A 27,162-nucleotide genomic window follows, 5' to 3' on the forward strand; every position below is an offset into this window, starting at 1 on the left:
CACCCCGGATTTGAGCGTCACCGTGTCATCATCTGTCCCATGATGAAGGCAAAGCCAGATGATAAAGCCACTTAATGTCAGGTATAAATTCCTGTCCTGAGGCTGCAGAGCAGCTCAGGTGTCTCTGAGGGTGGAAGGGTGGCCTCTGCTCCTGGGATTGCAGGTGTGCAGCGAGGGCTCGGAGGGCACAGTGCCGGTGTTTACATTTGTTAGGCTATCATTGCCTCTCACTAATTGCTTACAAATGGATCCCTACCTTAGCAAACAGGTCTGTGATGCTGCTTGGCACTTCCATGGGAGCTGGAGCTTGTAGGACAAACCATTGGCCAAGAGAACATCCCTTAAAATCAGCCCCTGGAATGTGCTGTGCCTGCAGCCAGCATCTCCCTGGCAATCTGGGCAGGGAGCTTGACGTGCCTGATGCTGTGTTTGTGCTGAAAGGGTTAAAGCTGCCACTGCCCTGAGGATTTCAGCCTCTGAAATGAGTGGGAAGGATCCCTTCTGCTGCTCTGGAGGGAGCCAGCAGGTCTGGGTGCTGCAGGTCTGTGGAGTGCTGGCTGTGAGTCACCCCGTGGGATTTGCACATCATCCCTCTGGCCCAGCTCCTCTGGGGTGGCAGAGGGGCTCTGCCAGCCTGGGCACTGCTTTGGGCAGGAACAAGGTGCCCCTGCTTGTTCTGGCTCCCACCAAGGACATCCCAGCCCCTGGGGGTGACACCCTGGCCAGCTCCGGGTTGGGCAGGGTCTGTGTCAGTGTGGCATGGGGTGATGGGGGCTGGCTCACACACCTGGGATCTTCCAGACTCCCTCCTGTCTCCAAGGTGCACCTGGGAAGAACGGGGCCAGAATCTGATGGCAAATCAGCTCAGGGTGGGCTGAGCCATTGATTCCCATCCTTGGAGCAGCTGGGAGCACGGAGAGCTCCCAAAGTAGGTTTGGTATGCCAAGTGCAAAGTTTCATCCCCATCCCTGGCACCTCTCAAATTCCTGCCCCTGCTCTGAGAGGAAAGGCTGGACAGTGAAGCATTTGGGAAGGGAGGTTCCTGACGGATCCTGGTGGATGCAGCATGTTTGCCTGGTTATTTTTGTCTTCCCTCAATCATGCTTCTCTCAGATCGTGATCCTCTAAGCGTAATTACCCCGTAATCTGCAGGCACATGTGGTTACAAGGTGTTTACCAGCAAACTCCATTAAGGGCCCGTGTAATTAAAGAGGAATCCCGCGGTGCTGCCCATCTCTGGGAGCTGCAGCTCTGCTCCTGGGGCAGGTGATTCACCAGGTGTCCCCACCCAGCTGGGAGGGTTTCCTACGGTCAGAAATGCAGGGAACCCGGAGGGATCAGCCTCTTGATGTCATGAGCAGGGAGTTTTCCAGAATCTGGGCACCAAGGGGAACTCCCAGACGCCATGCCTGTGTTTCAGTCCTCTCAGCACCCTGACAAACAACCAGGCACAAATCATTCCCTGTTTTCCTGGGCAGCCTAGCAGAGGGACAATCACCCATTGCATTCTCTTTGCTGCCAGAGAATTCCAATCCCAGGCAGCAGCTCTGTCCCTGGCCTGGTGGATGGGCTCTGTCCTCTCCCCCAGGCTCTTTCAAACCCTCTTTCCTGGCAGCTGGCCCTTGGGAGAGCAGGAGCCATGGAGCCCTGCAGGCCCGTGGAGTGCGTGCTGGAAGGTCAATGGAAGCGATTGAATTCTTCCAAGGGCTTAGCGTGCTCCTCTCAAACAAAAAGCACATTTTCTAATCATCAACTGCCACTGCTTTAGCAGGAAAACAGCGTTTGGGATGCCAGCAGGCTGGGCTGATGACAGGAGTCCATGTGCTGCTGCCTTTGCTGGGAAGGAGGGAGGAAAAACCCACCCAGTTCCTGGCAGACCCTGCAGCCCTGTCGTGCTGGGGCCATCACGAAGTGCTGGGAACACCTCATGGGGTATTTTTAGTTCTGAAATACATCAGAGCCTGAGCTGGGAGCGCTGCAGAACCTCCAGAAAGCATCTGGGGGTGGAGTGGTCATGGCAGGAACTGGGCTGAGGAATGATGGAGAGTCCTGCAGGATGGAAGGGAATGGGGAGGGAAGGACCAGGTGCCTCAGGCTCGGGGGTTTTGGCTGTGGGCAAGGCTGGCAGGGGACTGGAGCAGGGATTGTGGTTGTGGGCAAGGCTGGCAGGGGACTGGAGCAGAGATTTTGGCTGTGCCAAGTCCCCCTGTGCCCAGCACCTCTGCAGTGAGGGGGCTCAGTGCATCCCTGGGGCAGCAGAGCAGCTGGAATGCAGTGCCCCACAGCCCTGCAGGCACTCCTGGCTCTCAGGAAAGGGCTGCTTGAGGTTTATCTGGCCCACAGTGATCTCTCCCAGGGGCAAACTCGGCTGCACAGGTGCCATTTATTTGCTGGTGGCTCAGGTATTTGATAGGCCTCCGTTTCTGGGTGCATTTTTCAGCTCAGGTGGAGTTTTCTGAATGCTTTATCAGTATCAGCCATAAGCCCTGGCCTGGGAATTGATGAGCTTTCTCCACTGCCTGGGGCGGAGAGCAGGAAGAAAAAGGAGCTGCTGCTATGGTTTCCTGAGCCAGCCTGTCTGACCTTCCTTTCTTCTTACCCTCGCTGGCCTGGCAAGGTCTGCAGAGCCCCAAGGATCATTTGTTTTTCTGTTCATGGACATTTTACTCCACTTCCATTTTGAATCAGCTTCTTCCTGAGCCTTGGGAAAGGCTCAGACCTGGGCAGTCCTTGTGGGAATGTTTCTCTGAGGAGCACAGCAGTGAAGAGGGAGCAGGTGCTTGAGGTTTGAAGCCATCCCCTTGGCTTCTGGTTTTTCTTGGCAACAAGTGGCACATTTGGAGAGCTGGGGTGGCAGGAGAAGCTTTGCTGGTGCCAATGCCAGCCTCAAAAACCCTTCCTCAACCCAGGCTGTGTTTGGGCTCCAGGGTTTGACCTGTCCTCAGAGCAGAGGGTTGTGTGACTGTTTCCCAGAAGGATCACAACCCCAAATGTAGAACAGGGCTCGCTGGGGGCTCCCAAATCCCCTGCCAGGCCCTGTGGAACTGCCCCCCTCAGAAACACCTGTGAAAGCACCTTGCCTGTCCTTCCCAGCATCCCAGCTGTGCTGTGCTGCCAGCCCTGGGCACCACGGAATTTTCCTGGAATTTTCCTGGAATTTTCCTGGAATTTTCCTGGAATTTTCCTGGAATTTTCCTGGAATTTTCCGATGGCCAGGGCTAGAAGGGACCTTCAAGCTCTTGTAGCACCCCTGGCATGGCAGGGACACCTTCCACAGAGCAGGGTGCTCCAGGCCCTGCCCCAGCTGGCCTTGGACACTTCCAGGGATTGCTCTTGCTGGAGAATGGGAGCTATTTCTGAATCCCCTTGGGGACTGGGTGGGTCTTGGCCCGGCTCAGAGTCACTTGCTGGGACATGTGGGGATCTCCCAGTGCCAGCTGCTCCCAGCCTGGGTTCCCAGGGCGGGCACAGAGGGTCCCAGCAGGGTGGGTGGCCCAGGGTGGCTTTGCTGCACCCCCTGAACAAAGCCCTCAAAGCTTCAGAGGAGCAGGGGGAACAAAGCTGAGTGTGGGACCCCTCCCTGAGGCACAGCAGGAGCTGCAGCCCCTCCAGGGCCCAGTGTGCCCACAGTGGCTGGCACTGGGGTCAGTGTGCCCACACCTGGCTGGCACCGTGACCAGCATGGCCACAGCTGGCTGGCAGTGGCAGCTGGCACAGTGCCCACAGCTGGCTGGCACTGGGGACATCCTTCCCCCATGGCACAGATGTGCCAGCCTGCTTTAGGCTCTCACCAGGCTGTGCCAGGGGGCAGGTGGCACAGGTGGGGTGTCTTTGGGGTTGTGGCCAGACTTTGGGACAGAAGGGGATGGCAGCCATCCCACAGGGAATTACCAGGTTTAGGAGGGCAAAGAAGGGCTTGTGGGGTTGATGCAGTGCCTGTGGGAGCAGGGAGGCTTGGTTCTGTCTGTCTGTCCAGCTTGTGCCTGTGGAAGCAGGGAGGCTTGGTCCTGTCTGTCCGTCCGGGCTGTGCCTTTGGAGGCACTTGGGCTGGAATCTCCCCCACCTTTTGACCATGAGCCAAGGAGCTGAGCAGTTCCAGGTGTGTGGGCACACAGGGGGAGCTCAGCCCCCTCTCAGCAAGGCCATCCTTGCTCTGCTGGCAGCTGCTGAGGCACAAAGCTGGGTGATGCCAGCTTGGAGCAAAGCCATCCCTTCAGCCACCCCCAGAGACCTTGCCCTGGTGTCCCACCAGGAGAGGAGTGGGCTGGGCTGCTCCTTCCCCTCTGGAAAAGGAGGTGCCTGCATGAGCTGGCTGAGGGATTGAGTGTGGATGTTCTCCTGTTCTCCCCTCCCCTGCTTTTGGAAAAAAAAAAAGGAAAGGCACTGCCTGTGTGGTGAGTTATGTGGTGATGACTCCTCCTGATGGGCTCCATATAAAATCCCTTGCCTCCCTGAGGATGCTCCCTGTTGAAAGCTTTTATGGCATCTTAAAAATAGCCCCAGAGGGGGAGAGAATGAGAAGATGGATAGGTAGGTGGATCCCTAATAAGGAGAGAAGAGGAAACAGCTCGAGAGGGAATGGAAAGACTCTGGTGCACGGCATGTGAGTGGCTGCTGAGGGAGGGGATGGGGTGGCCATGCTGAGCTGCTGCCCAGCAGGAGCAGAAAACCCTATAAAAAGCCTGTCTGGGAGATCTGTGCCTTGCACGTGCTGGGGACAGGGCTGGGCTGAGCAGCAGCTCAGGCTGTGGCTCCTGCAGGCTCTCCCTGCATTCTACAAGTAGCTGTTAAAAATAATCCATGCCTTGGCCAGCTGCAGCTGCTGCTCCTGTGTCATCCCCGGAGTGCTCATCCCTGCTCCTCCTCCCTGCAGGCTGCAGCTGAGGGATGGGGTCACTCCTGCATCTCCCTGAGGTGCCCTTTCCCACCTGGGCTGTGCTCTGGGAGGGGTGCTGGGAGCTGCCTGGCTTTGTGCTCCTGGCAGTTTGTGGTGCCCAGGGTGAGACTCGGGGCTGGTGGCGCTGGCAGGGGGCTCAGTGAGGAGGGCACAGCCCCAGGGGCTGGCAGGAGTGCCCTGCAGAGGGACAGTCCTGCTCTGCACTGCCAGCACGGCGTCTCCCTGGAGGGGAGGTGGCTCCAGGCCCTCTGCTGAGCTTGTGGCAGCTCTCCCCAGCACTCAGGGAGGATTTTCCAGAGTGTCTCCAAGAAATGCTAATTGCTTTGGCTTCTCTTGGTACAGCACAGCCACTGGGCACAAAGGGCTCTTAGTCAGCTGAGAGATCTGCTGGAGTCTGCTGTGGCCACTGCTGATCCCCACATCCCCTCTTGTCCCCAGGCTGGCCCGGACTGCAGCCCCAGTGTGCGGTGGCACGAGGCACTGTGAGCTCTCTTTGGGATGGGAACCCCCCCAACCTCAGGCACAGCGTGCTGAGATGCTCCCCTTGAGCTGCAGGAAGGGTGGCTGGAGGGGTGACAGGAGTTTCCCATCCTGGGGATGTGGCAGGAGCCATCAGCTGAACCCTTGGGGTGCCACTGCCCAGCCCAGCTCTGCCCCTGGCAGGAAAAGCCCTGTGCAGGAGCCTTGGTTTGGTGCAGGCAGCTGGGAAACTCTCCTTGCCTTTGCCCCTGCTCCAACTGCAGGGGAAAAATGCTGTTAACGAGGCTCCTGTGTCACAGCCACCAGCCTGTCACATCCAGGCCGTCTCCCTTGGCTTTCTTGGCTTTTTAATCTTTTTTTCCCTCCCTCAGCTAGACAGGAGCCCAGGGAAGCAGAGGCTGTGGAGGGTTAGCAGTGCCCACCTGCAGGGAATAGTGGAGCTGCAGAGACCCTGCCTGGACCTGGGAGAGCAGCACCCTCCTGGCTGGGGAGTGTCCATCCCCCTCCCCACCTGCAGGGCTGCATCCTGCTCTGGGCTCCCAGCACAGGGAAGCCTGAGAGACCTGGGGGTGTCCAGCCTGGAGGAGAGAAGCTCTGGGATCACCCAGTTGTGGCCTTCCAGTGCCTGGAGGGAGCCTGCAAGGGATGTGGAGAGAGACAGTTTCCAGGGGATGGAGTGGCATGGCTTCCCACTGCCAGGGAGTGAGGTTAGATGTGATATTGGGAAGGAATTGTTCCCTGGCAGGGTGGGCAGCCCTGGCACAGGGTGCCCAAAGCTGCTGGGGCTGCCCCTGGATCCCTGGCAGTGCCCAAGGCCAGGCTGGACGGGGCTTGGATCTCCTGGGACAGTGGGAGGTGTCTCTGCCCATGGCAGAGGGTGGAATGAGATGAGTTTTAAGGTCCCTTCCAACCCAAACCATTCCATGGTTCTACCCCGGGTCCCCGCTCCCACCTTGCCTGCCCTTGGCTGGGAGCATCCCCTGGGTGTCCAGAGGGACCCCAGCCCTCTCTGCCTGCTGGGCTGCTCAGGTGGCAGCAAGGCTCCGGTTTGGGACACAGTTCTGTTCCCGGGCAGGCAGGTTTTGGCTCGCTTAATCCAAAAGCAAAACAAAGCCCACGCTCATTTCACCCCCCCAGCTGAAAGGGGACTTGTTCCCGGAAAGTGCCGGCTCTGCCGGGCCCATTGATTGCCCGTTAATTGTCGCTAATGAGGAGCTGGGTGAAGTGGCATCCAGAGGCTCTTGGGGACAGACTGTCGCTTCGGCTTGGGAGGGACATCTCAGCGGGGAAGGCAGCCGTGCCCTCGGCCTGGGCGAGCTGAGCTGCATGAATGGGTTTGTTAACGAGGAATGCTCCAGATCCTGTGCCCGCAGCTCGCGTTCAGGGGGTCTCTGGTGCTCCCCTGTCCACAGATGGATTTGTTTCCACATGGAGAGGTGGGATGGAGAGGGCTAAACCCACCCTGCCAGGAGGGAGTGATGCTTTAGGCTTGAGCTTTCCTATTTTCCAGGCTCTGCACTGGTACAGAGCTCTGAGCTCCATGTGAAGTGTCAGCAGCTGGGGGTGCTCAGCCTGGAGAAAAGGAGGCTCAGGGGTGCCCTCATCACCCTGCACAGCTCCTGAAAGGTGCCTGTGCTCAGCTGGGGCTGGGCTCTGTCTCCAGCAGCACTGACACAACCAGAGCACACAGCCTCGAGCTGCACCAAGGGAAATACAGCTTGGATACCAGGGAAAAGCTTTTCACAGAAAGGGTGATCAAGTTCTGGAATGTTCTGCCCGGGGAGGTGGTGGAGTCCCCATCCCTGGGTGTGTTTAACAAAGCCTGGATGTGGCACTGGGTGCTAGGGTTTGGGTGAGGTGTTGGGGCTGTGTTGGACTTGATGATCTTGAAGGTCTCTTCCAATCCAGTGATTCTGTGAATTCTGTGAATCCCATCTGTGCCCAGCCCCTCGTGTGCCCAGGGGGGTTCACTGTTCAAGGTGTGCCTGTCCTGCCACGTCCCTCCCATCCCCAGCCAGGTGTGGCCCTGCCCTGTTGGCACCTCTTGCTGGGCAGCCCCACGTGCCCCAGCTGAGGCTCAGCATGGGGCTGGGGGTGTGGAGCCCCCTCGGGAGGGTCACACTGGTGCAGAGGTGTGGTTTTACTGGTGGAGATTCCTCTCCCACTGCAGCAGCTTCCTGGGTGCCCATCCCTGCTCCAGCAGCTCCTTGGCACCTGTGCCACTCACCTCAGTGGTTCCTTTTATCTCCTCTGAGCTAAAATGGCTGAGCTGCTTCACCAGTCCCTTTTCTGGGTGTTTTCTCTGGTTTTCTGCCATTCCTGCCAGGCTTCCATGTACCTGTGACCTCCTCCAGCTCTCTGGGTGCCCATTCTTGTTCTCACAGCAAGAGGCTGTGTCTGATTCCTGCTCAGCTGCAGGCAGGGCTGCTCTGCAGAGGGGATCTTCCCTCTGGATTTGTTATTTCTTTAGGATAAACAGCCAAGTGGGATGTTATTTTCCATTCCTGCTGAGAGAGGTTGGAGCTGCTGCTTTCTGACCCAAACCCTGACATCTGGTTTTGGATTCTCTGCCTCTGAAGTGGGGGGGAGAAGCAAGAGTGGAGAGTGTGGATGTGTTCTTGCTGCACAAGGGATTGGTGGCTGCACCTCTGCCTCCCACCCTGGCCCTGCTCTGGGGTTCAGGGGAGCCCTAAGCCATGCAGGAATTATCCTGGACTTTGTTTTCCCCTGGTCCCAGGCTCCTCTCACAACCAGCCACTGCTGTGCCTTTGAGACTGGTTATTGTTCATGGTCTGACCCCTACAATGCCTTTTAGGGGGCTCAGGCAGCTCTGCTCCACTTGGGAAGCAGCAGGACAAGGAGCTGGCACAGCTGGGCAGAGAAATGTGCCTGGAGCCAAAACTGGGGCAGGGTGGGAGAGCCCTGAGCTGCTGTGATGTGTGAGCTGTGCTGTGCCCCAAAGCTGAGCCAGCCCATCTGTGCTGGGACAGGGGAAGGTGCTGAATCACCTGGTCCCTGCCTCCATCCCTCCCTCCATCCTCCAGGGTCTCTGAGCTGCCTCAGGGCTCCTCTGGGGTCTCTAGCACTGTCACCTCCTGCACCACCGTGGGACAGTCCCACTGCCAGGGGGACAGGCCCTGTCCTGGAGGGCTCCTCTGCTGGGACAGTGGAAGGAGACAGAAAATGTCTCAGTGGTGCACTCAGAGGGTGGCTGTGTGAAGGTCATCCCAAGGGGAGCAGCCTCCACCCTCCACCACTGCTCATTTCCCTCCCCATGCCTCCCTCCTGCCCCACTCTTTGCTCCATGGCTTTTTGCTTTTCCTGCTTTTTTTTTTTTCCTTCCACCCTTTTCCCACCTTCCTTTTCTCTTCCCTTCTGCCGTTTCTCTGCTGGCAGCTTTGTTCTCCTGGCTGTGTACTGGGGTTGCCATGGCGACTGCCAGAGCATCTCTGCATCCCACAGCAGTGCTCCTCCATGGCAGAGGCAGGGCACCCTCCTGCCCCTCCCGGGGACGGGATTCCCTGGGGACATCCCTGTGGCACATCCTGCCTCTGGGGAGGGGAGGGGGCAGCGTGGGGTGGCCCTGAGCAGCCCAGGGTAGGGCTGGGGTGCGGGGCTGGCTGCGTGGCACAGCCTCACTGCTGCCACTAACATGCCAATAAAACCTTCAGTAAATATTTTTTTAATGAGCAAACACTAGTTGAGGAAAACAGAGGAGCTGCAGCAGCCCGGGGAGTCCCTGGGGTGTGGAGGCAGAGCTGCTTGTGGCCTTCTGGTGGCGATTTGCAGCTGACAATATCTCCTTGCAGAGTGTGTCAGAATTGCTGGGCCCCTTTCAGGAGATAATTAGGTTGATGTGTTATTAGCTGATTACTGGGGAAACATACATTTACTGAGGATTTATTCTGCAACCAGCATTAATCTCCTGTATAGCTGCTAAACCTCCATAAATAATCTGATTTTGATAATCAATTGCTATTGCAAGTTCCCCTATAAATCTCAATTAAATGCACATTTAACAGGCATCAAGTTGCCAAATTTGCTTGTGCCTGTGTGCTGCTGCTTGCCTGGGGCAGATGTCTGGGGCTGTGCAAGCTCAGCCCTGGTTTTCAGGCAGCCTGAAAGCAGAGTGGGGTTTGCCAAGGCAGAGCATCCCAGAGCAGCCCTGCTCCTCCCTGGGGTCCCACCTGGGGAACCCAGCCCAGCCCAGCTCCCTGGGCACCTTGTCCTGCTGGTCACCTCCTCCCTGCAGGGTGTCCCCACCCTCTGAGCCCACCTTCCACCTCTGCCAGGTGCTCAGAGAGGCCTCGGGCGCTGTCACTTGTCACAACCTGTCACCCCACCTGGCAGTGCCAGGGGGTTCTACCCCAGCACTGAGGATGGGCAGGGAATGGGGGGGTCTCCAGGACCCTCCTGAGGTCCTGCACTGCTCGTGGGGCCTGAGACACCACAGGAGGAGTGCCCAGCCCTGGAGCTGTCCAGGGAGGGCTGGAGGTGGCACTCAATGCCCTGGGCTGGGGACAAGGTGGGGATGGGGCACAGGTGGCAGTCTATAGGTTGGGGACACAAGGTGGGCACTGGGCACAGCCTGGGCTCGCTGGCCTTGGGGATCTTTTCCAACCCAAACCATTCTGTGTGGCCACGGGGCTGTCCCTGGCATGTCCCTGTGCCCCCACCTGTGCCCCCACCTGCCAGGCCAGGTGTCCCCAAGGAACCCCTGGGGGTGGGCACAATCTCTTTAGGGCCACTGAGAGGCTCCATTTGCTGCTGTGACAGCATTAGGGAGGGGATGACAGCAGAGGAGGATCCAGGGTTTGCAGGGCCCCCGGGCTCTCTCAGCTCCCCTCTGAGGGCTCTGCAGGGTTTTGGGGTTGCTCTGTGGTGGGGGGCTGCAGGAATGGATTTCATCTCTCCCAGCCCCATAATCTGTAGGAGTTTGGCTCAGGAGGGCTCCAGGGGGAGGTGGCAGTGCCCTCCCTGTGCACCCCAGGTCTGACAGAGCTCCCAGTTGTTCCAGCAGCTCCTTCCAGGCTCTGGGAGCACTTGGAGGAATCTGGAGCCAGCCAGGGAAGTTCCTGCTGGAGCTCTGCCCCCAGCCCCAGCTGTAACTCATCCCCTGGAATGGGACTGCCTGGGGGCTGCTGCTCGGTGCTGGTGGCATTGAGAGGGCTCTGTAACAAATATCCCTGCCCTGCAGCCTATTTCTGGGGACATTGTCCCCTCGGTGACGCCAGGGCTTGCTTTGCCAGCTGTCACCCCCAGCCCAAATTCCCATCTCGTTGCATTAATATCCATACAGTGCCTCTGGATGGGGATTTGATTTCAGCTGGCTCCCCGGAGTAGAAAGAGTTAAAAATAGCAAATCCACCACCCCTCATTCCCTGGCTCTGACGCAGTCTCCCAGGTTGGAGTTACAATGCCGACAGGAATAGGGTTTAAAATAAAACAAGGGAGTGCTCTGCACTCTGCAGAAGGGAGAAGAGACCTGGAGGAGCCCTGGCTTTGGAAAACAGGCAAGAGTTTGTCTGCCTGGCAGATAAATGATGCTGGCTGTTACAAATGAATACTCCAATTTAATAATTAAGGAAATTTATTAAATTATCAAAGTATAAATTTGGAAAAAGCCACAAGTGTCTTTGACTCTGAGCCAGGGTTGGGGAGAGTCAGGATTTGGTCTCTATCACACCAAAGTCCCTGTCATGTCCCCAAATGTCATTTCTAAGGGAACTGTTTTGTCCAGTCCTTTGGGCTCTCAAAGGGGCTCTTTAACATATTTTAGCATATTGTTGTAGTTTTTTCTTTCTTGCTGCCATGTTTCCTGGTGGATAATTCCTGGAATTCTGTCAGGTGAAAACTTCCTGGGATAAACTTCTGATGATGCCTATCAAATGCCTCCTGCTGGGGTCTTGTCAGGTGAAAAATCCCTTGAAATGTCCATCCCTGGAGCCAGTGTCCTCCTGGTGTTGGAATCTCCATTCTTTATCACATAGTGATGTTACTACTGCTGCTTGCTGCCCAACACTGCCTTGGCACACAAAGTGCTGTGGTTTTAATTTCCTTTAGCACAAATTATTGTAGATATAATATAATAATATAATATAATATATATTGTAACATATATCACACTGGGCACACGCAGAGATCAGTGGGGGAATCCAGGAGGTTCTCAAGCCCCAGGGGAACCAGGGAGGAGGGAGCTCAGAGCACTCTGCTCTGGAGCTCTGCACCTCAGCAGGGCTGGGTTCAGCCTCCTGGAGGTGCAGGCAGGGACAGAGGAGGCAGATCCTCTCCCAAAAGTGCTCCCAGACTCTGGAAGCAACAGTCTGCTGCAGGGTGGCGAGGTGCCAGCCAGGCTCTGCCTCATCCCACGGGGCTGCTGCTCTGATCTGGCAGAGAAAATCCTAAATCCCCACATTTCTCCCTCTCTCAGAGGCTGGCCTAGTTTAAAAAAAATGTCAGCTCCTGGCTTTTCTTTTGTAATATTTTAAAAATAGCTGCCTTTATGTCTCTGATGGATGTGCCATATGTTTGGGAAACGGCCCCGAAATCCACAGGGCTGGTGGGTGGAGGTGAAAGGGAAAGAGCATTTCCACACGGGAAGCTGCAGACACAAAAACACAGCAGCAGCAAACAGCAAATCCCTCCTGCAGCAGCCAGCAATAATCTCCTTTCTGTCCTGCCTGTCTCCGGGTGCTCATGTGAGCAGCAATGAATGTTTCCATTGTGTCACCTCCTGTCCTGGCCACCCTGGCACTGCCTGCACGGTGCCCAGCAGGAGATGCCACATCTGACAGCTCCTTTGCCTTTCCCCTTCCTCAGACAGCCCCTTTGCTGCTTTCTCTCTGGGGTTTTGGGGGGTTTTCAGCTGGGATGGGTCCCTGGTGCTCCGGCTGGCCCAGACCGATGCTGGGCTGGCTTTGGCAGCCAGGGACAGTCCCCCCGGGCTCCCTGCACTCCCACACAGCCAGGACTGTGTCCCAGCACTGAACACAGCCCCTGCTCAGCAGGAAACCTGGCCCCAGCAAAGGATGAGCTCAGGCTGTTCAGCTTTTGGCCAGCACCTCGAGTTTGCATTCTTTACTCCTCACATCCCTCGGCTTTAGGACCCGAGTGCAGCCCCTTGCCTGGACCCCCCAAAACCTGTGCAGCCCAGCTGGAGCTGCAAACAGCTGAAATCCTGGGGGCTGGGTCAGCCTCAGGCAAGGCCACCCTCCTGCTCTGGCTGGCTCAGCTGCCTTGGCACAGCTCAGGAACCAAATCCAGGGCAGGAGATGGACCTGGGCCAGTGCCTGCTGCCAGGGGGGTGTGTCCCTTGAGACCACCCTGCAGGGGAGCTCCTGGGATGCAGGGGAATTCCTGGGATTTAGAGGAACTCCTGGGATGCAGTGGGATTCCTGGGATGCAGTGGAATTCTCAGGACACAGTGGAGCCCAGGGATGCAGTGGGATTCCTGGGATACAGGGGAATTCCTGGGATTTAGAGGAGCTCCTGGGATGCAGTGGAATTCTCAGGACACAGTGGAGCCCCTGGGATGCAGTGGGATTCCCAGGACACAGTGGAGCCCAGGGGTGCAGTGGGATTCCCGGGATGCAGTGTGTTCCTGGCCCTGCCCAGCCCAGGGGCAGCCTGGGCAGGCTCACAGCCCTGCTGTTCCTTCCTGTTGTCTGCACTCAGGTCATCAAATCTCCCCGCAGCTCTGAGAACGAGGAATACAACTTTCCCCTCTTTTTCCTGGAAATCTGGGAAGATCCCAGCAGCACTCAGCGCTTCCATCTGATCCCAGATCCCTCAGGACACCCGAGGTGCTGCTGGGATGGGGCTGGGGGTTCCTGCAGGCAGGAGGTGCCAGCTCTGAGCCCCAGGGGGGTTTTGGGGTGTCCCTGGCACATTCCAGCCCTGCCTGTGTGGGATGTGAACATCCTGCAGGCAGGTCAGCCTGGGGAGACAATCACAGCTTCCTCCTCTCATTTGGAGAATAATTTCCACAAATGCAGCCAGAAGCAAATTCTGCTCTGCAGGCAGGGCTCTGGCATTTTTTTTTTTTTTTTAAGTTTTTTTTCTTGTTTTCCTTCTATCCCCTTGGTTTTTTCCTTGTCTCCTTCCCTCCTTTGTCTCCTCTGTGTGTTTCTGACCTCCCTCCTAGCGTGTCCCCGTGTGACCCAGCTCCCACCCTGGCACAATGTCCTGCTGTGCCCTCACCGTGCTCTGGCACCTCTTTGGGCACCTGTGGCATCCAGCCACACTCCCTGCAGTCCTGCCCCAGCTCCCAGCTCGGGGGGTTCCCTCCCTGCTCCCTCCTGGTGTGGTGCCAGTGCTGGCCCAGCCTGCCCAGCCCCGTGCCCTCTGCCATGGTGGCACTGCCACTCCAGCTCCCTGGTGCCACCCTCACGTCACCCAGGGCTCCTCTGTGTCCTGTGTCCCACCCAGGGAGTGGCAGCAGTCAGGGGCAAGGGGCCAGTGTGAGCCAGGTGGCGGCAATAATTGGTGCTGATCTAATTAGGGGAGCCTAGGGCTGGATTAGGAGCTGTGACAGGGGAGGGTTTTTAGCTGTAAGCCACAGATGGCTTTTCCTGGGAGCCAGGAGAGGCTGGCATGGGCTGGAGGGGCTTCTAATCCTGCCTGGAGTACACTCTGAGCTGACTGACAGGTTTGGGAGCAGCCCCCAGGCCACTGTCCAGCCTCAGGGATTCAGTGCCAGCAGAGGAGGGGCAGCCAGGCTCAGACTGTCCCACTGCAGAGCCCTGGCACCTGCCCTCAGCCCACCAGGAGCACTCGGCCCTCCTCAGCCTAAAAATAAATAAGGAACCACGTGATGCTTCTGGACTTTACTGGGCAGAAGGATCAGGAGAGAAAATCTTTTGTCCAGAGGTAAAGGTGGCATTTTCTCCTTGATGGAAATGGATTTTATCTGTGGGAGCTCCATGGAAGCAGCGCCTGAGCACTGAGGTGGCCGTGCAGGGCTCAGTTCACCTCCGGAGCTGAGCACCCCAACTACTGAGCCCTTCCTTCATCTCAGAGGTTTGGCTGAACCTTTCCTGGCTCCCTCACCCAGCTCTGTGCTGCTGAGCCCTTCCTTCATCCCAGGGGTTTGGCTGAGCCTTTCCTGGCTCCCTCACCCAGCTCTGTGCTGCTGGGCACCCCCAGTGTCCCCTGCTCAGCAGGGACCTGGGCTGGCTCAGAAAACACTCAGAGGTCTTTTCCAGCCTGGCTAATTGTGATTTGTGTCTGGAGCAGGCACATTCCCTCATGCCAGGCTCGGGGCAGCCCCACGGGGCACAGCCCGAGGAACGGCATCATCCTCCTGCCAGCCCATCCTCCCCTTCCTTCCAGGGCGTTCTTGGGGCTGCAGCCAAGCCCTGGCAGGGCAGCACAGCAGGCAGGAGCCTTTGGCCCCGCTGCTGATGAGAAAAACCCACATCCCGTGGCCCTGGAGCTCCCACCCTTCCTCCCCAGCACCCTGGGACCGGCTCAGCTCAGCCTGGGGGGAAATCCTCAGCCCTGGAGCCGCCGGGTGCCCTGCAGGGTGTGGGTGCAGGCTGCTGCAGTGCGGGAGTGTCGGGGCTCAGGGGGGTCAGGATGGATGGAGATGAGAGACCTCTGGAGCCAGGTCGTGGAAGTTGTGGGTTATTGCAAAGGGCCAAGTGCAGGGACCTGCCTGGAGCTGGCAGCCACAGCTGGAGCAGGACTGAGAGAAGAGAGGGAGAGAGAGGATGAGAGAGAGAGGGAGTGAGAGGGTGCAATGTTCCCGTTCCAATACAATAAATCTTCTTCTGTGCTGAATATTCTAATTCTCACTGACCAATCTAGTCCAAGATACAAATCCTACAGCATTTACATACAGCCTGTAAGAATCATTACATTACCATGCTGTGTTCCATTTTAAACCCCAAAACTCCTCTTTGGGCCCCTTCTGCCAAGCCAGTGGGGTCAGCTCTGCCCCTTGGAGCTGCCTGCAAGCAGAGGGTGTTGTTCCATCACAAGGGGATCACCTTCAGCCAGCCATACCATTGTTTTCCAGGTGTTCAGTAACTGAGGTACCTCAAAGCTGCTTTCATTTCAATCTCTCTTATAGTTTCTATATTCTCCAAATCTTTTGCCAGGCAATCATATTTATAAGGCTTTCCTGTTTCATCTTCCCCAGCACTGCAGTGTCCCCTCCTTGTCCCCAATCCCAGCAGAAGGTTTTTTTGGCCTCGCTGTGTGCCCCCAGACCGGCTCGATGTGTCCCATCCCCGCTGCCTCCGCCCGGCCTCTCCCTGAGCTCCAGCGCTTCCAGCCAAATTCCTTCCTGGACACTCACTGCCCCTCCTGAGCCCCGGGGCTGGGCTTCCTCTTCCTGAGCCCCCCCAGCCCCGCTCCTCTGCCAGCCCCGGAGCCTGGAACCGGCCCTTCCCGGGGAGTGCCAGCCGTGCCCGCCGGGAATTCCCACCGGGAATACAAACCGGGAGTGCGCACCGGGATTGCGCGCCGGGAATTCCCACCGGCAATGCACACCGGGAGTGCCAACCGGCAATTCCCACCGGGAGTGCCCACTTTCCTCGCCCTCCCCGCATCCCACCCCCGCCTGTGCTGCGCTGGTGCCACCACTCGCAGGAGGGTCTGAGAAGAGGATTTCCAGCCTCAGGGAGCCTGCAGGGATGGGGTGGGCACTGCTCGGTGCCAGGCTGCACTGGGAGGCACTGGGAAGCACTGGGAAGCTGCTGGAAGGGAGTTCAGCCCCACGGAGCTGTGGAGATTCCTGCCAGCATCATCTGTCAGCATCCCACTGACATCCAGCATTGCAGGGGCTGGATCCATCCCACGGTGACAGCCACCCCTCCCTCCACCCTCCAGGGCTGGATCCATCCCACGGTGACAGCCACCCCTCTCCACCCTCCAGGGCTGGATCCATCCCATGCTGGCACCCCTTTGCTGCAGGTGCCAGCTCTCAGTGCCTGCATCCCCCCTGGCACCCACCAAACTCAGTCTCCCATGGTGGCACTGCCTTTCCTTATTAATTTCAGGATGAATGCTTTGCTTTGCCACAGTCCCCTTCACCTGTGGCTCTCCCAGCATTGTGTAAATGTTAATTACTGTTAATTAAGCCAGGCATGCCCATCTTCCTGTGGAGATGCTGTGACACAAACGTGCTGGCAGCAGGGCTGGGTGGGAATTTCCAGTTCCCTGTGGATAATGATCCAAACCCCACCTGGAGCAGTTTGTCCCTGACAGACCTTTCTGGAGAGCCAATGGGCTGGAGGAGGGAAATAGGTGGGAAAGGGGAATCACCTGCTCTGGTCCCTGTAAGGAAGGGGGGATGGATCTTTACAAATGCCTCTGGGTGCTCAGGCAAAGCTGCTCCTGGTTTGCTGTTCTCGGGTATGTGGGGCTGCCTGGGGGGACCCAAGCTGCTGGAGGAGCTTGTTCTGAGCTTGTTGTGCCCTGCTATTTGTGTTGGTGGCGAGCAGCAACCCCTCCAAATGGAAATTATCCCCAGTTTTCCTCCCACTCCTGAAGTGCTCAGAGTGTTCCAGAGGTTCAGCATTTCCCCATCCTGCTGGAGGGCTGGACACGAAGCAGGAAGAGCACAGGAAAGCAAACAAGGTCTTTGACCCTCCTGAAGCCAAGGAGGGCACTGCACAGGGGAGCTGCAGATTGTGAGCTCAGCAGCCCTTGGGCAGGGTCCCTGTGCCCTCCTGGGGGTGTTTGGGGGCTGTCCCCTGCCCAGGTCACACACTGGCTGTCCCCTGTGCCCTGGGGGGTGTTTGGGGCTGTCCCCTGTGCCCTGGGGGATGTTTGGGGCTGTCCCCTGTGTCCCAGGGGGTGTCTGGGGGCTGTCCCCTGCCCAGGTCACACACTGGCTGGGCACGGGCACCGCTGCCTGACCCCGGGGCAGCAATCCCTGACCGGAGGTGCCACCTTAATCCGGATCACTGGCAAATCTGTCGAGTGCCCACGCAGCCCCGTGGCAGCTCCCTGCCTGGCTGTACCCAGAGCCCACAGGAACCAGCCAGGACACGGGCACAGCCCCACAGGAGCCCGGCCCTGGGCGTGTTTTGCACTGAGAGCAGAGCACGAACCCGTGATTTGTTGGCCCAAAGCAGCTCTGAGCAAAGTGGGGGCAGATTATGGCATTCCTTGGGCAGCTCCCACCCCCTCTGCAGGGCTGCTGTATCCCAGCCTGCGAGGCCACTAATGCTACTTACATTATTAGGGGATTATTTGGTGTAATGAGCTTTGCCCCGCTCAGCTGGCCCTGTGCTGGGGGCTCTGGGATGTGTAATACTTCCTGCACGGGGCCACGAGGCGGGCAGCTGCTGCCTGCCACACAGGCACACAATGCACCAATGTTCCTGGACACAATTCCAGCCTGGCCTGGGGGTTAAGCACAAATCAGGGAGCTTTGGGCAGCGCTGGGCAGAGCAGGAGGGTGAGGGTGCCCTGAGCCGGGTCCTGACCCGTCCCCACGGGCACAGCCAGCAGTGGTGGCTCAGAGCCAGCTCTGGTGCACAGCTAAAAAGCATCTTTGCCATTCTCAGCTCCTTTTCCTCTGCCTTCCTCCCATCAGACCAGCGAGGGCTTGGATGTGTTGCTATGGACACCAGGAAGTTTTTCCCTGGAGACCAGGAGCCCGCACTAAGTGATGTCTGTGTGATCCAACACAGATTATTATTATTATTATTATTATTATTATTATTATTATTATTATTATTATTATTATTATTATTATTATTATTATTATTTTGGTCTCCCCCCTTTCTGTGTTGTGAATGTTTCAGTGTGGATGAATTCCTGGCTTCCCCCCCTGCCTCTGTCCTGCTCTCCTCTCCCAGCTTTGTGGATTTCCATGGCTGTGTCCCAGGGCTTGGCTTCATTCTGGGCCAGGGTGTGAGCTGTGGGTGCGTGGGAGGAAGGCTCAGCTCTGTAACTCTTGCTCTGCTGGAGACCCCTGCAGAGAAGATCCCTGATTTATTCCAGCCTTGGGAAATCCTCTTGGTCCCCTCAGGCAGCTGCAGAGCTCCTGGGCACCCATTACACCAGTAACTATCACAGGAGGTGCTGCATCCCTGTTCCCAGGGCTGCTGTCTCTTGGGTGGGGGTTCCCTGCTCCCTTCCTTTTCTTTGGGACCTCAAAGTGATTTAGGCCTAGACTAATTAGTCTCTGCTGGGCTAGCTCCAGGCCTTGTCACTCCTCTGCTGGTGCTTGGTGTCCTTTAGTGCCTCAGGTACCTCTGAGAGCTCTGGGCTTGCAGGGAAGGGAAATCCCGGCGGCTCCTGGAAGTCAAGGCTGGGTCTGAGCTGTGCAGGAGGCACTGGGAGCTTCCTCACAGCCCATTCCAGCAGCTCCAGGGATGGAGCTGTGCTCCAGGGGGTTCAGCCCCTGTGGCTCTGGTCACTTGGCACAGGGAACGGGATTTTACTGTGCCACAGTCTCAATGTCATTTTGACTTCTCTTGCTCGGCTTTTGAAGCTGATAATGGGCTGTTTCTGTTCCCTGTCACTTGATCTGCCCCTCGGTGAGCGAGGAGCCTCTGATGAGTGATCTCCTCTGTCCTGTGCCCCTTCTCCCCTGCTCTGCAGGGACTTCACAGGCTGGCTTTCAATCAGCTGCTTCTCTGCTTCCTGGGAATGCAGTTCAGCCCTGGGTCAGAAAAGCTCTGGCCCATTGAAATCCTTCTTTTTGCTGCTTGACCTGCCCAGATTGTGACTCCCTGTCGGAAATCTTACAGCAAATAAATCCTGTGGTGCTTGGCGTGGTGTCAGCCTGGCTGGAGCTCCTGCCCAGCCCCAGCACTCCTGGGAGGGGCAGGGAGAGCAGGAATTGCTCTGTTTTCTCTGGGTGTTTGGGAATTGCCTTGAGACAGCAGAAGGATCAGTACAGGGCAGGAGGGTTTCACCCTGGAGCATGGGGTGAGGCTGCTGGGCATCGCCTGTGTGGTGTCCCAGAGGGGCGAGGAGGGGAGGTGAGTCCCAGCAGTGTCTGCAGCAGGAGGAATTCAGCTCCTGCCCTGACCTGCCCTCCCTGCAGCCCCCAGCTCCTCCCAGAACCTCTCCTCTCTGGAAGGAGCCGTGGGGCCAGGCTGCTCTCCCTGCTGAGGAGGTGACAGCCCCACCAGGGCCAGGCACTCCATTGCTGCGGTGTTTGAAAGCTCCTTGACAAATGTCTCCTTCCTCCAGTTCCTAAGCAGACAAGTGGAGGCTCCAAAACCCCAGCAGCTCCTTCCTGAGCTGCTGCCAGCTCAGAGCTTGCTCAGGATCAGCACCAGCAGGGCTGGCACAGCGGTGGGGGCTGTCCCTGCAGTGTCCCCTGCACCTGCTCTGGGGACAGGAGAGCACCTGGAGAGCTCTGGGGCGATGCTGTCACCTGGCTGTCCATGCAGGGACAGGCTGCCCTGCACAGACTCTGGCACTGCAGGCCTGTGAGCCTCTTTTGTGGGGCAGGGAAATCCCAAATCCAGAGGGGGCTGGGCTCCCATCTCAGAGTCACTGTCTTGTATTTGTGGGGTTCCCAGACGAAGGAAGGAAATGATGACTCTGACTCCATGTTCTTAGAAGGCTAATTTATTATTTTATGATATATATTATACTAAAGAATACCATACTAAAGAATAGAGAAAGGATACAGACAGAAGGCTAAAAGATAATGAAAAACTCATCATGCTTCCAGAGTCCCAACACAGCTGGCTGTGATTGGTCATTAAGTCAAAACAATTCACACAAAACCAATCAAGCATTCACCTGTTGGTAAACAATGTCCAAACACATTCCAGAGCAGCAAAGCACAGGAGAAGTAAATCAGATAATTATTGTTTTCCTTTTTCTCTGAGCCTTCTCAGCTTCCCAGGAGACAATCCTGGTGAAGGGATTTTTCAGAAAATGTGACGGTGACATCCCTGCGTGCTGTCCCTTGCCCTCAGTGCTGGCCTGGCCCTGTCACAGCCACCAGGCTGAGCTCAGTGCAGTGACACCCGGCCGTGTCCCAAATCCTAACAGAGCCTTCCCCTCTCCCCTGCTCTCCCCCTTGCTGCCAGCAGTTCCCTACCAGCAGAACCCCTACAGCCCTGGGAGCAGCTCCTCTGCCATCCAGTGCTACCGCTGCGGGGACACCTGCAAGGGCGAGGTCGTGCGTGTGCAGAGCAACCACTTCCACATCCGCTGCTTCACCTGCCAAGGTAGGACAAGGGCCCCAAAAAGCTCCTGGCCAGGATGTGCCACAGCCCTGGGGACAGACCTGCCTGGTCACTGAGATGGCAGCTGCAGGGGGATGTGGTGTGGCATGGGTGGCACAGGGCAGGCAGAGCCCTGAGTGATGCCAGCGCCAGTGTCACCGCTGGGTGTCCAATGTCCAATGTCACTGCCCTGGAGCAGCCTGCAGGTCCCAAATGTGCCCATCTCTGCCTGGGAGGGGTCAACGTGTCCTTCAGCTGCTCCCAGAGCAGGAGGAGGAGCAGGGGGAGGAGGCACTGCCAGGCTGGCCGAGAGGCAGCGAGGTGGGGAGACGCCCAGAGCATCTCTGACAGAGCTGGGACCTGCTGACACATCCCTGTGGCATCCCTGCCACCTGCCCATGGCATGCAGCTGGGACCTGGTGCCCCCCAGGGCTGGCAGCAGTGCAGCAGAGAGGTTCTTTGGCTCCTCCTGAGCAGCAGGGGAGAGCTGCAGGGCTGTAAACTCACGGTGCAGAGCTGCTGCTGCTCTCAGCTCCTTTATTGGAGCAGCTGCTCTCAACCAGCTTCTGCAGGCTGTAAAATTCCCCATTCCAGGGCTCTTTAAAGGCCTCTGCTCTTCCAAGCTCCCTGTGCTGAGCATGATCCCCATCCCCCTGGTCACCCTCTTGCCAGAGCAGAGGGTTTGGCTGCAGGTGACACTTCCCAGGCTGTCCCCACCCTGCTGCAGCCCTGTCCCCCGTGGGGGTGGCAGCCCCGGGTTTTTGGGAGGGGGGATCTGTCCCGGGATGCCCTCAGGGCTGACTTGCACCTGCAGGGCCCCGTGCTGAGCTCACTGCCCTATCCCAGCTCAGCCTGGAGGCTCCAGCAGGAGCTGAGCATCCAGACAAAGAGCTCAGACAGCTTCAAAGGGAGCAGGAGCCAGCAGGGAGAGCCTGGCAGAGCTCACTGCCCGATTTCCAAGTGAAAGGGAATAAATAATGAGAGGAAATCCTCCTGTCTCACCTTCCCTCACAGCTCTCACCTCCTGCCACCTCTGGCTGGCTCCAGCCCCGCTGCCTGGAGCTGGCACAGGAGTGAGCCATGGGATGTGCTGTTCCCACAGCAAACAGGGCACAGAGCAGCCTCATTTTACCTTGCATTTGCTTCCTGCTGCTGTCCCTGCATTGCTGACAGGATGTTTGGGAGACCCAGATTCCCCTGCTGGGCACCCCAGCTCCAGGGAGCCCCTGGGCCAGGGGACGCTGCACAGGGCAGGAGCTGCATCCCTGTCCCCTGCAGCAGCAGGTCCAGCTGTCCCCTGCCCCCCAGGGCTGCCCCACGGCTGCAGAGACAGGACAGAGGGGGCTGAGGGGCAAACCCAGACCAGGGTGGGCTGTGCCAGCGGGTGCCCAGTCGCTCTGTGGTCCCCTCCCCACCCTGTCACCATGCATGGTGCCCAGGAGGGCCCTGTGCCACTCCAATGCCAGGCTCTGCTGCTCTGCAGGTCCCTCTGGCTGGAGAGGCCGTGGGAGGGAGGGAGATGATGCTGAGGCCAGGGCTGGCCACGTCTGCTTGGATTCCTGTGACGGGCTGTGCACCACCCACACTTCCCACAGCAGGGAGGAAGTCAGGCTGGGCTGGACACCCATGGAAAAACGAGCAGGGAGAGCTCTGAGTGTTCTCAGGAGCTGTTCCCATCAGGGCAGGGCTCCATGGCCGGCACTGCAGGTGGCTCAGCTCGGAGCTGGCAGGGACAACACCCCTCCCCAGCTGTCCCTGGGGCACTCCCAGCCCTGGCCTCATCTTCCTCATGCCACCGAGGGGCTGAGCCCCGGGCAGGCGCAGCAGGTCCGGGAGGGATGCCCAGGCGGTGCCCGTGTCCGTGCGTGCTGCAGGAGCGCTGCAGTGCAGGGGCTCCCTGCCGGCTGTGGGATCCCTGCGGGAGCGGCCCCATCCCGCAGCCCGACACTGACATCTTGTGGGAGCCCCAGAGCTCGGCTGGCAAGGGAAACCCTGGGAGAAGCCTGCAGGAGGAGAGGGAAACCCTGGGGGATACCTGCAGGAGGAGAGGGAAACCCTGGGGGATAGGAAACCCTGGGAGATGCCTGCAGGAGGCTGGAGAGGGACCTGCCGTGATGGCTGCCTGTCCTCTGCCCAGTGTGCGGCTGCGACCTGGCCCAGTCGGGTTTCTTCTTCAAGAACCAGGAGTACATCTGCACCCACGACTACCAGCAGCTCTACGGGACCCGCTGTGACAGCTGCGGGGACTTCATCACCGGCGAGGTCATCTCCGCCCTGGGCAGGACCTACCACCCCAAGTGCTTTGTCTGCAGCACCTGCAGGTGAGTGGCAGCTGCCACCCAGGGCTGCTGTCCCCTTGGAGGGGCCCTTGCCGAGCTCCCTGCTGGCCCAGGGAAGGAGGAGCTCCCGGGGGTGCCGCTGACCCCTCCCCACGTGTCGCTGGCTGCAGGAAGCCGTTCCCCATCGGAGACAAGGTGACGTTCAGCGGGAAGGACTGCGTCTGCCAGAACTGCTCCCAGGCCCTCCTCAGCACCAAGCCCATCAAGATCCACGGGCCCAGCCGTAAGTTGTGCTGTGCTGGGCACACAGAGAGGGGCCACGTGTCCCTGCAGGGGTGACAGGACAGGTTTGGGGTCACCCTGCAGAGCCAGGGTGTCGCCGAGGGTTGGGAGGAGGGACGGGGCAGTCCTGCGGCTCCACCCAGGATTGCAGCTGGTTTTGAAACTCCCCTGGCCTGTTGGTGACCTGGGCAGGTGCCACCACCCTGGCAGGAGCTGTCTGGGCTCGTGGGGAGGTTCTGGAGCTGGGTTTGCTCTGTGTCAGTTGCCTTGTGTCCAAGTGGCTGCCCTGGGAATGCTCCTGGGGCTGTCACAGCACTGGTGTCCCTTGCTGGGTCTGCAAGCACTGAAAGGGGTTTTCTGCTCATCCCCTTGCCCTGGTGAACCCCAGCGATCCCCTAAAAGTCAGCTGGAGCGATGGACAAACTCTTTAGGGTGGGTTTGGCCTTGCTTTTGACCCCAGCTTGGGAGAACCTTCCCTTCCTGCCATGGAGGTCAGTGCCTGACACAGGGTCCTGCAGCCAGGGCCAGAGCAAGGACTGGGTGTCACCCGTGGTCCTTGTCACCCAGTCACCATGGTGGTGGCAGGGTTGGTGGTGATGGACCCCCTGTGAGCCCCTCAAGCTGCCTCCCTCCCCCCAGCCCTCGATGGAGGGGACAGGAGTTCCCCCATCTTCCTCCGTGGGCTCCCGGAGCTGCCTGGAGCCAGGCTCTGCCTCCCTCCCGCCTTCCTCTCCCTCCCCATCCCCTTCCCGGCGGCTGTGCGGGGTTACCTGAGGACAGCACGCTTATCCACGGCAGCTGCAGGCACACCCAGCCTGTCCCTCCCCGGCCCTGGCAGTGCCACCAGCAGGGTGGCAGGGAACAGTGCGGGCTGCTGGTGCCTTCCCCAGGGAAAGCATCCCCAGGAGCAGCGTGCCTGAAGGAGGGAGCAGATCCTGCCTTGGTGCAGGGCTCAGAAATCTTCCGGGCAGGGATGTGGGACAGAGCAGCCTGGGCTGGGCTGGCTGCCCCCGTGGCAGGGACAGGGTTAAAGAAAACCCCCTGCAGGCAGCCCTGCAGCCCAGGGGAGGGGAGGACAAGGAGGAGTCAAGGTCAGGGCTCCGAGGCCCATGTGCTTCCTGCTGGGAGCCAGGGGAGGAAGGGAGGCCGGAGGAGGGCCGGACGCGCGGCCGGACAGCACAGCCCTTCCTCTGCCGGACACTTCCCACCCTTGGGCACCTGCCAGCCCTGCAGGGCCCTCCCACAGCCCAGCACACGACAAACCAGGCTGCAAAAGACCTCTGAGGTCATCGAGTCCGAGCTGCGACCCAGCAGCTCCTCCTCAGCTAAATGCTGGCACTGGGTGCCCCGTCCAGGCTCTCTGAAACCCAGGCAGGGTTTCAGACCCCAGCCCCTCCCTGGGCAGAGCATTCCAGTGCCCAGTCACTGATTCAGATAAGAATTTGTTCCTGGTGTCCAGCTGGCCTGGCTCAGGCTGGTCACCCCGAGGGAAGCCCAGCTCAGGGCTGTGGCTGGGTGCCAGCAGTACCTCCGAGGTCCCAGCTTTCCTGTGCTGGAGACAAGCAGAGGTGACAGAATTCCAGTGAAATGATCCCCACGAGGCTGCCTCAGGAGCCGGGTGTTTGTAACAGCATTGTGGTATTTTTGGAGCTCCCCAGACGGAGGAGGAAGGAATGAGTCTGACTCCATGTTCTTAGAAGGCTAATTTATTATTTTTTGATCTATATTATATAAAATAGTACTATATTAAACTACACTAAAGAATAGAGAAAGGATACAGACAGAAGGCTAAGAGATACTAATGGAAACTCGTGACTCCTTCCAGAGTCCCAACACAGCTAGACAGCAAAACACAGGAGAAGCAAATCAGATAATTATTGTTTTCATTTTTCTCTGAGGCTTCTCAGCCTCCCAGGAGAAAATCCTGGGCAAAGAAATTTTTCATAAAATATGACACAGCATCATCCCTGGCTCATCCTCCAGGGCAGGGCTTTCCTCTGGGGGGGAGGGCACTGCCAGGGCTGTCCCACAGCAGCTGGGGGTGTCCTGCTGTGCCCACGTCCCCTCCTGTCCCCCCAGACTGCGCCGGCTGCAAGGAGGAGATCAAGCAGGGCCAGTCGCTGCTGGCCCTGGAGAAGCAGTGGCACGTCAGCTGCTTCAAGTGCCAAACGTGCGGGGTCATCCTCACCGGCGAGTACATCAGCAAGTGAGTGCCACCTCGGGGCTGGGGCGTGGCAGGGGCTCGCCTGGCACTCACCTGGCACTCACCTGGCACTCACCCTCTATGCCTCTCCCGAGGGATGGCATCCCGTACTGCGAGTCCGACTACCACGCCCAGTTCGGCATCAAGTGCGAGACCTGTGACCGCTACATCAGTGGCCGCGTGCTGGAGGTGAGTGCGGGGCTGTGCCAGGGACGTGCCCCGGGGAGCTGTGCCAGGTGCCACCCTCCATCCCTGCGGGCCGTGCAGCAGCTCCGTCACAGCCTGGCCGCTCCTCCGGAGGGTGGCAGAGGGGGAGCAAAGCCGGCCCTTGGATCCGGAGCTCGGGGCACAGCGGGAGTGACAGCGGGAGCTGGGACACGTCTGGGGCTGTGGGAGATCGGCCCCCAGCAGCTGCTGCCATGCCCTGGGTGTCCCCAGCCCTCCCCAGCCCATCCCACTGCCGGCAGCCTCCTGTTGCCTTGGAAACGCATCCCGCACTGCTGCCCGCTGCCGAGCCCGCTCCGGGGCTGCTGCGCCCTCCCGGTGGGCACTGAGCCCCTGCAGCATCCCCTTCCCAGCTTCCCAGGAGAAGAAATCCTGGCACAGGGATTTTTCAGAAAATATTACAGTGACACTTTGCTGCTTCCCTGCTGTGACATCTGGGGCCAAATTTGCTGGTTTTGTTCAGACCCGTGGAGGAAGAGTCAGTGCCAAGCCGGCTGCAGAGGGTGTTGGCCATTCCCAGAGTGCCAGCTGTGCAGGGACACTGTCCCTGCTGCTCTGGCACCCCTGGCTCTGCTTGGTGTGAGAGGTTTTGAGGAGAGCAGAAGTCCCTGGTGTGACTCTTGGCCCAGCAGGTTTCCAGTGGGGATGAAGCCCTCTCTGGTTTCTCCATGGGATGTGTAGACCTCCAGGGCCACCCCAGTTTGCTCACCTGGTCACTGTGAGGGCAGGCAAGGTCGCTCAGGGACAGGGGCCAGGGCCAGGTCACCGTGTCCGGCCTGGCTCAGGGCTCCTCTCTGCTCTCCTCGCAGGCAGGAGGGAAGCACTACCACCCCACCTGTGCCAGATGTGTGCGCTGCCACCAGATGTTCACAGAGGGAGAGGAGATGTACCTGACAGGTAACGTGTGACAGCAGGGCTGGGGCTTTGGGTCCTCCTGCCACTTGGAGGAGTCTCTGTGTGCAGCAGTGCCAGGGATCCCCCTCCCACTGCTCTCCAGCTGCTGAGTCAGAAATCCCTGCTCTCCATGAGCCCTGCCCTGCCCCTGAGCTGGGAACTTTTCCTCTCCCTGCGCACCTGGGCCAATCTCTGCTCACTCCAGCCCGGAGGATGGGGGTGTTGTGGTGTCCCCAGCTCGGTGTCACCCCAGTTTAACCAGCAGCAACTGGCTGGGCCGCCCCAAATCCACCTGAGTTTGCTGTTCCAGCTGAGGTTTGGCCCCTGCCCTGTTCCATTCCCTGTCACAGACACTCAGTCCCCACTGCCCTGCACGTTCCCCTGGCACTGCTGGATGTGGCACGGGGACCTAGCTGGGCCCTGGCAGGGGGTGACAGTGTGTGAGCACTGTCCCTTTGCTGCCCTGCAGGCTCTGAGGTGTGGCACCCCATCTGCAAGCAGGCAGCCAGAGCAGAGAAGAAGCTGAAGGTAGGCACCAGGGTGAGGGGCATCTGAGAGGTGGCACGTCCCAGGTGCCATTGTCCTGAGTCCCTCTGAACTGTTCTGGCAGTGCCCACACCTGGAGTGGCTTCCTGAGGCTGCCCAGAGGAGGGTGGCTGGCTGTGGCTGGGGCTGTGACAGTGAAATTCAGTCCCAAGCCAACAATCTGCCTGCTCAGGGGGCCCTCCTTGCCCTGCCCTCACCTGCCCTCCC

At 58.7% G+C, this 27,162-nt stretch overlaps 1 protein-coding gene across 1 annotated transcript in view; it reads left to right on the forward strand.

Annotated features, from left to right (window-relative positions):
• ABLIM3 (actin binding LIM protein family member 3) overlaps nt 1–27,162 on the forward strand; it is a 37,607-nt gene that overhangs the window by 3,216 nt on the left and 7,229 nt on the right. The window contains exons 2-8 of the mRNA XM_084215820.1: nt 20,392–20,529; nt 22,664–22,847; nt 22,976–23,088; nt 25,167–25,293; nt 25,386–25,479; nt 26,325–26,412; nt 26,879–26,937. Coding sequence (XP_084071946.1) covers nt 20,392–20,529; nt 22,664–22,847; nt 22,976–23,088; nt 25,167–25,293; nt 25,386–25,479; nt 26,325–26,412; nt 26,879–26,937 — 803 coding nt within the window. The remainder of the gene's footprint in view (nt 1–20,391; nt 20,530–22,663; nt 22,848–22,975; nt 23,089–25,166; nt 25,294–25,385; nt 25,480–26,324; nt 26,413–26,878; nt 26,938–27,162) is intronic.

The sequence above is a fragment of the Fringilla coelebs genome (genome assembly GCF_963513975.1).
Source record: "Fringilla coelebs genome assembly, chromosome: 15".
NCBI lineage: Eukaryota > Metazoa > Chordata > Aves > Passeriformes > Fringillidae > Fringilla > Fringilla coelebs.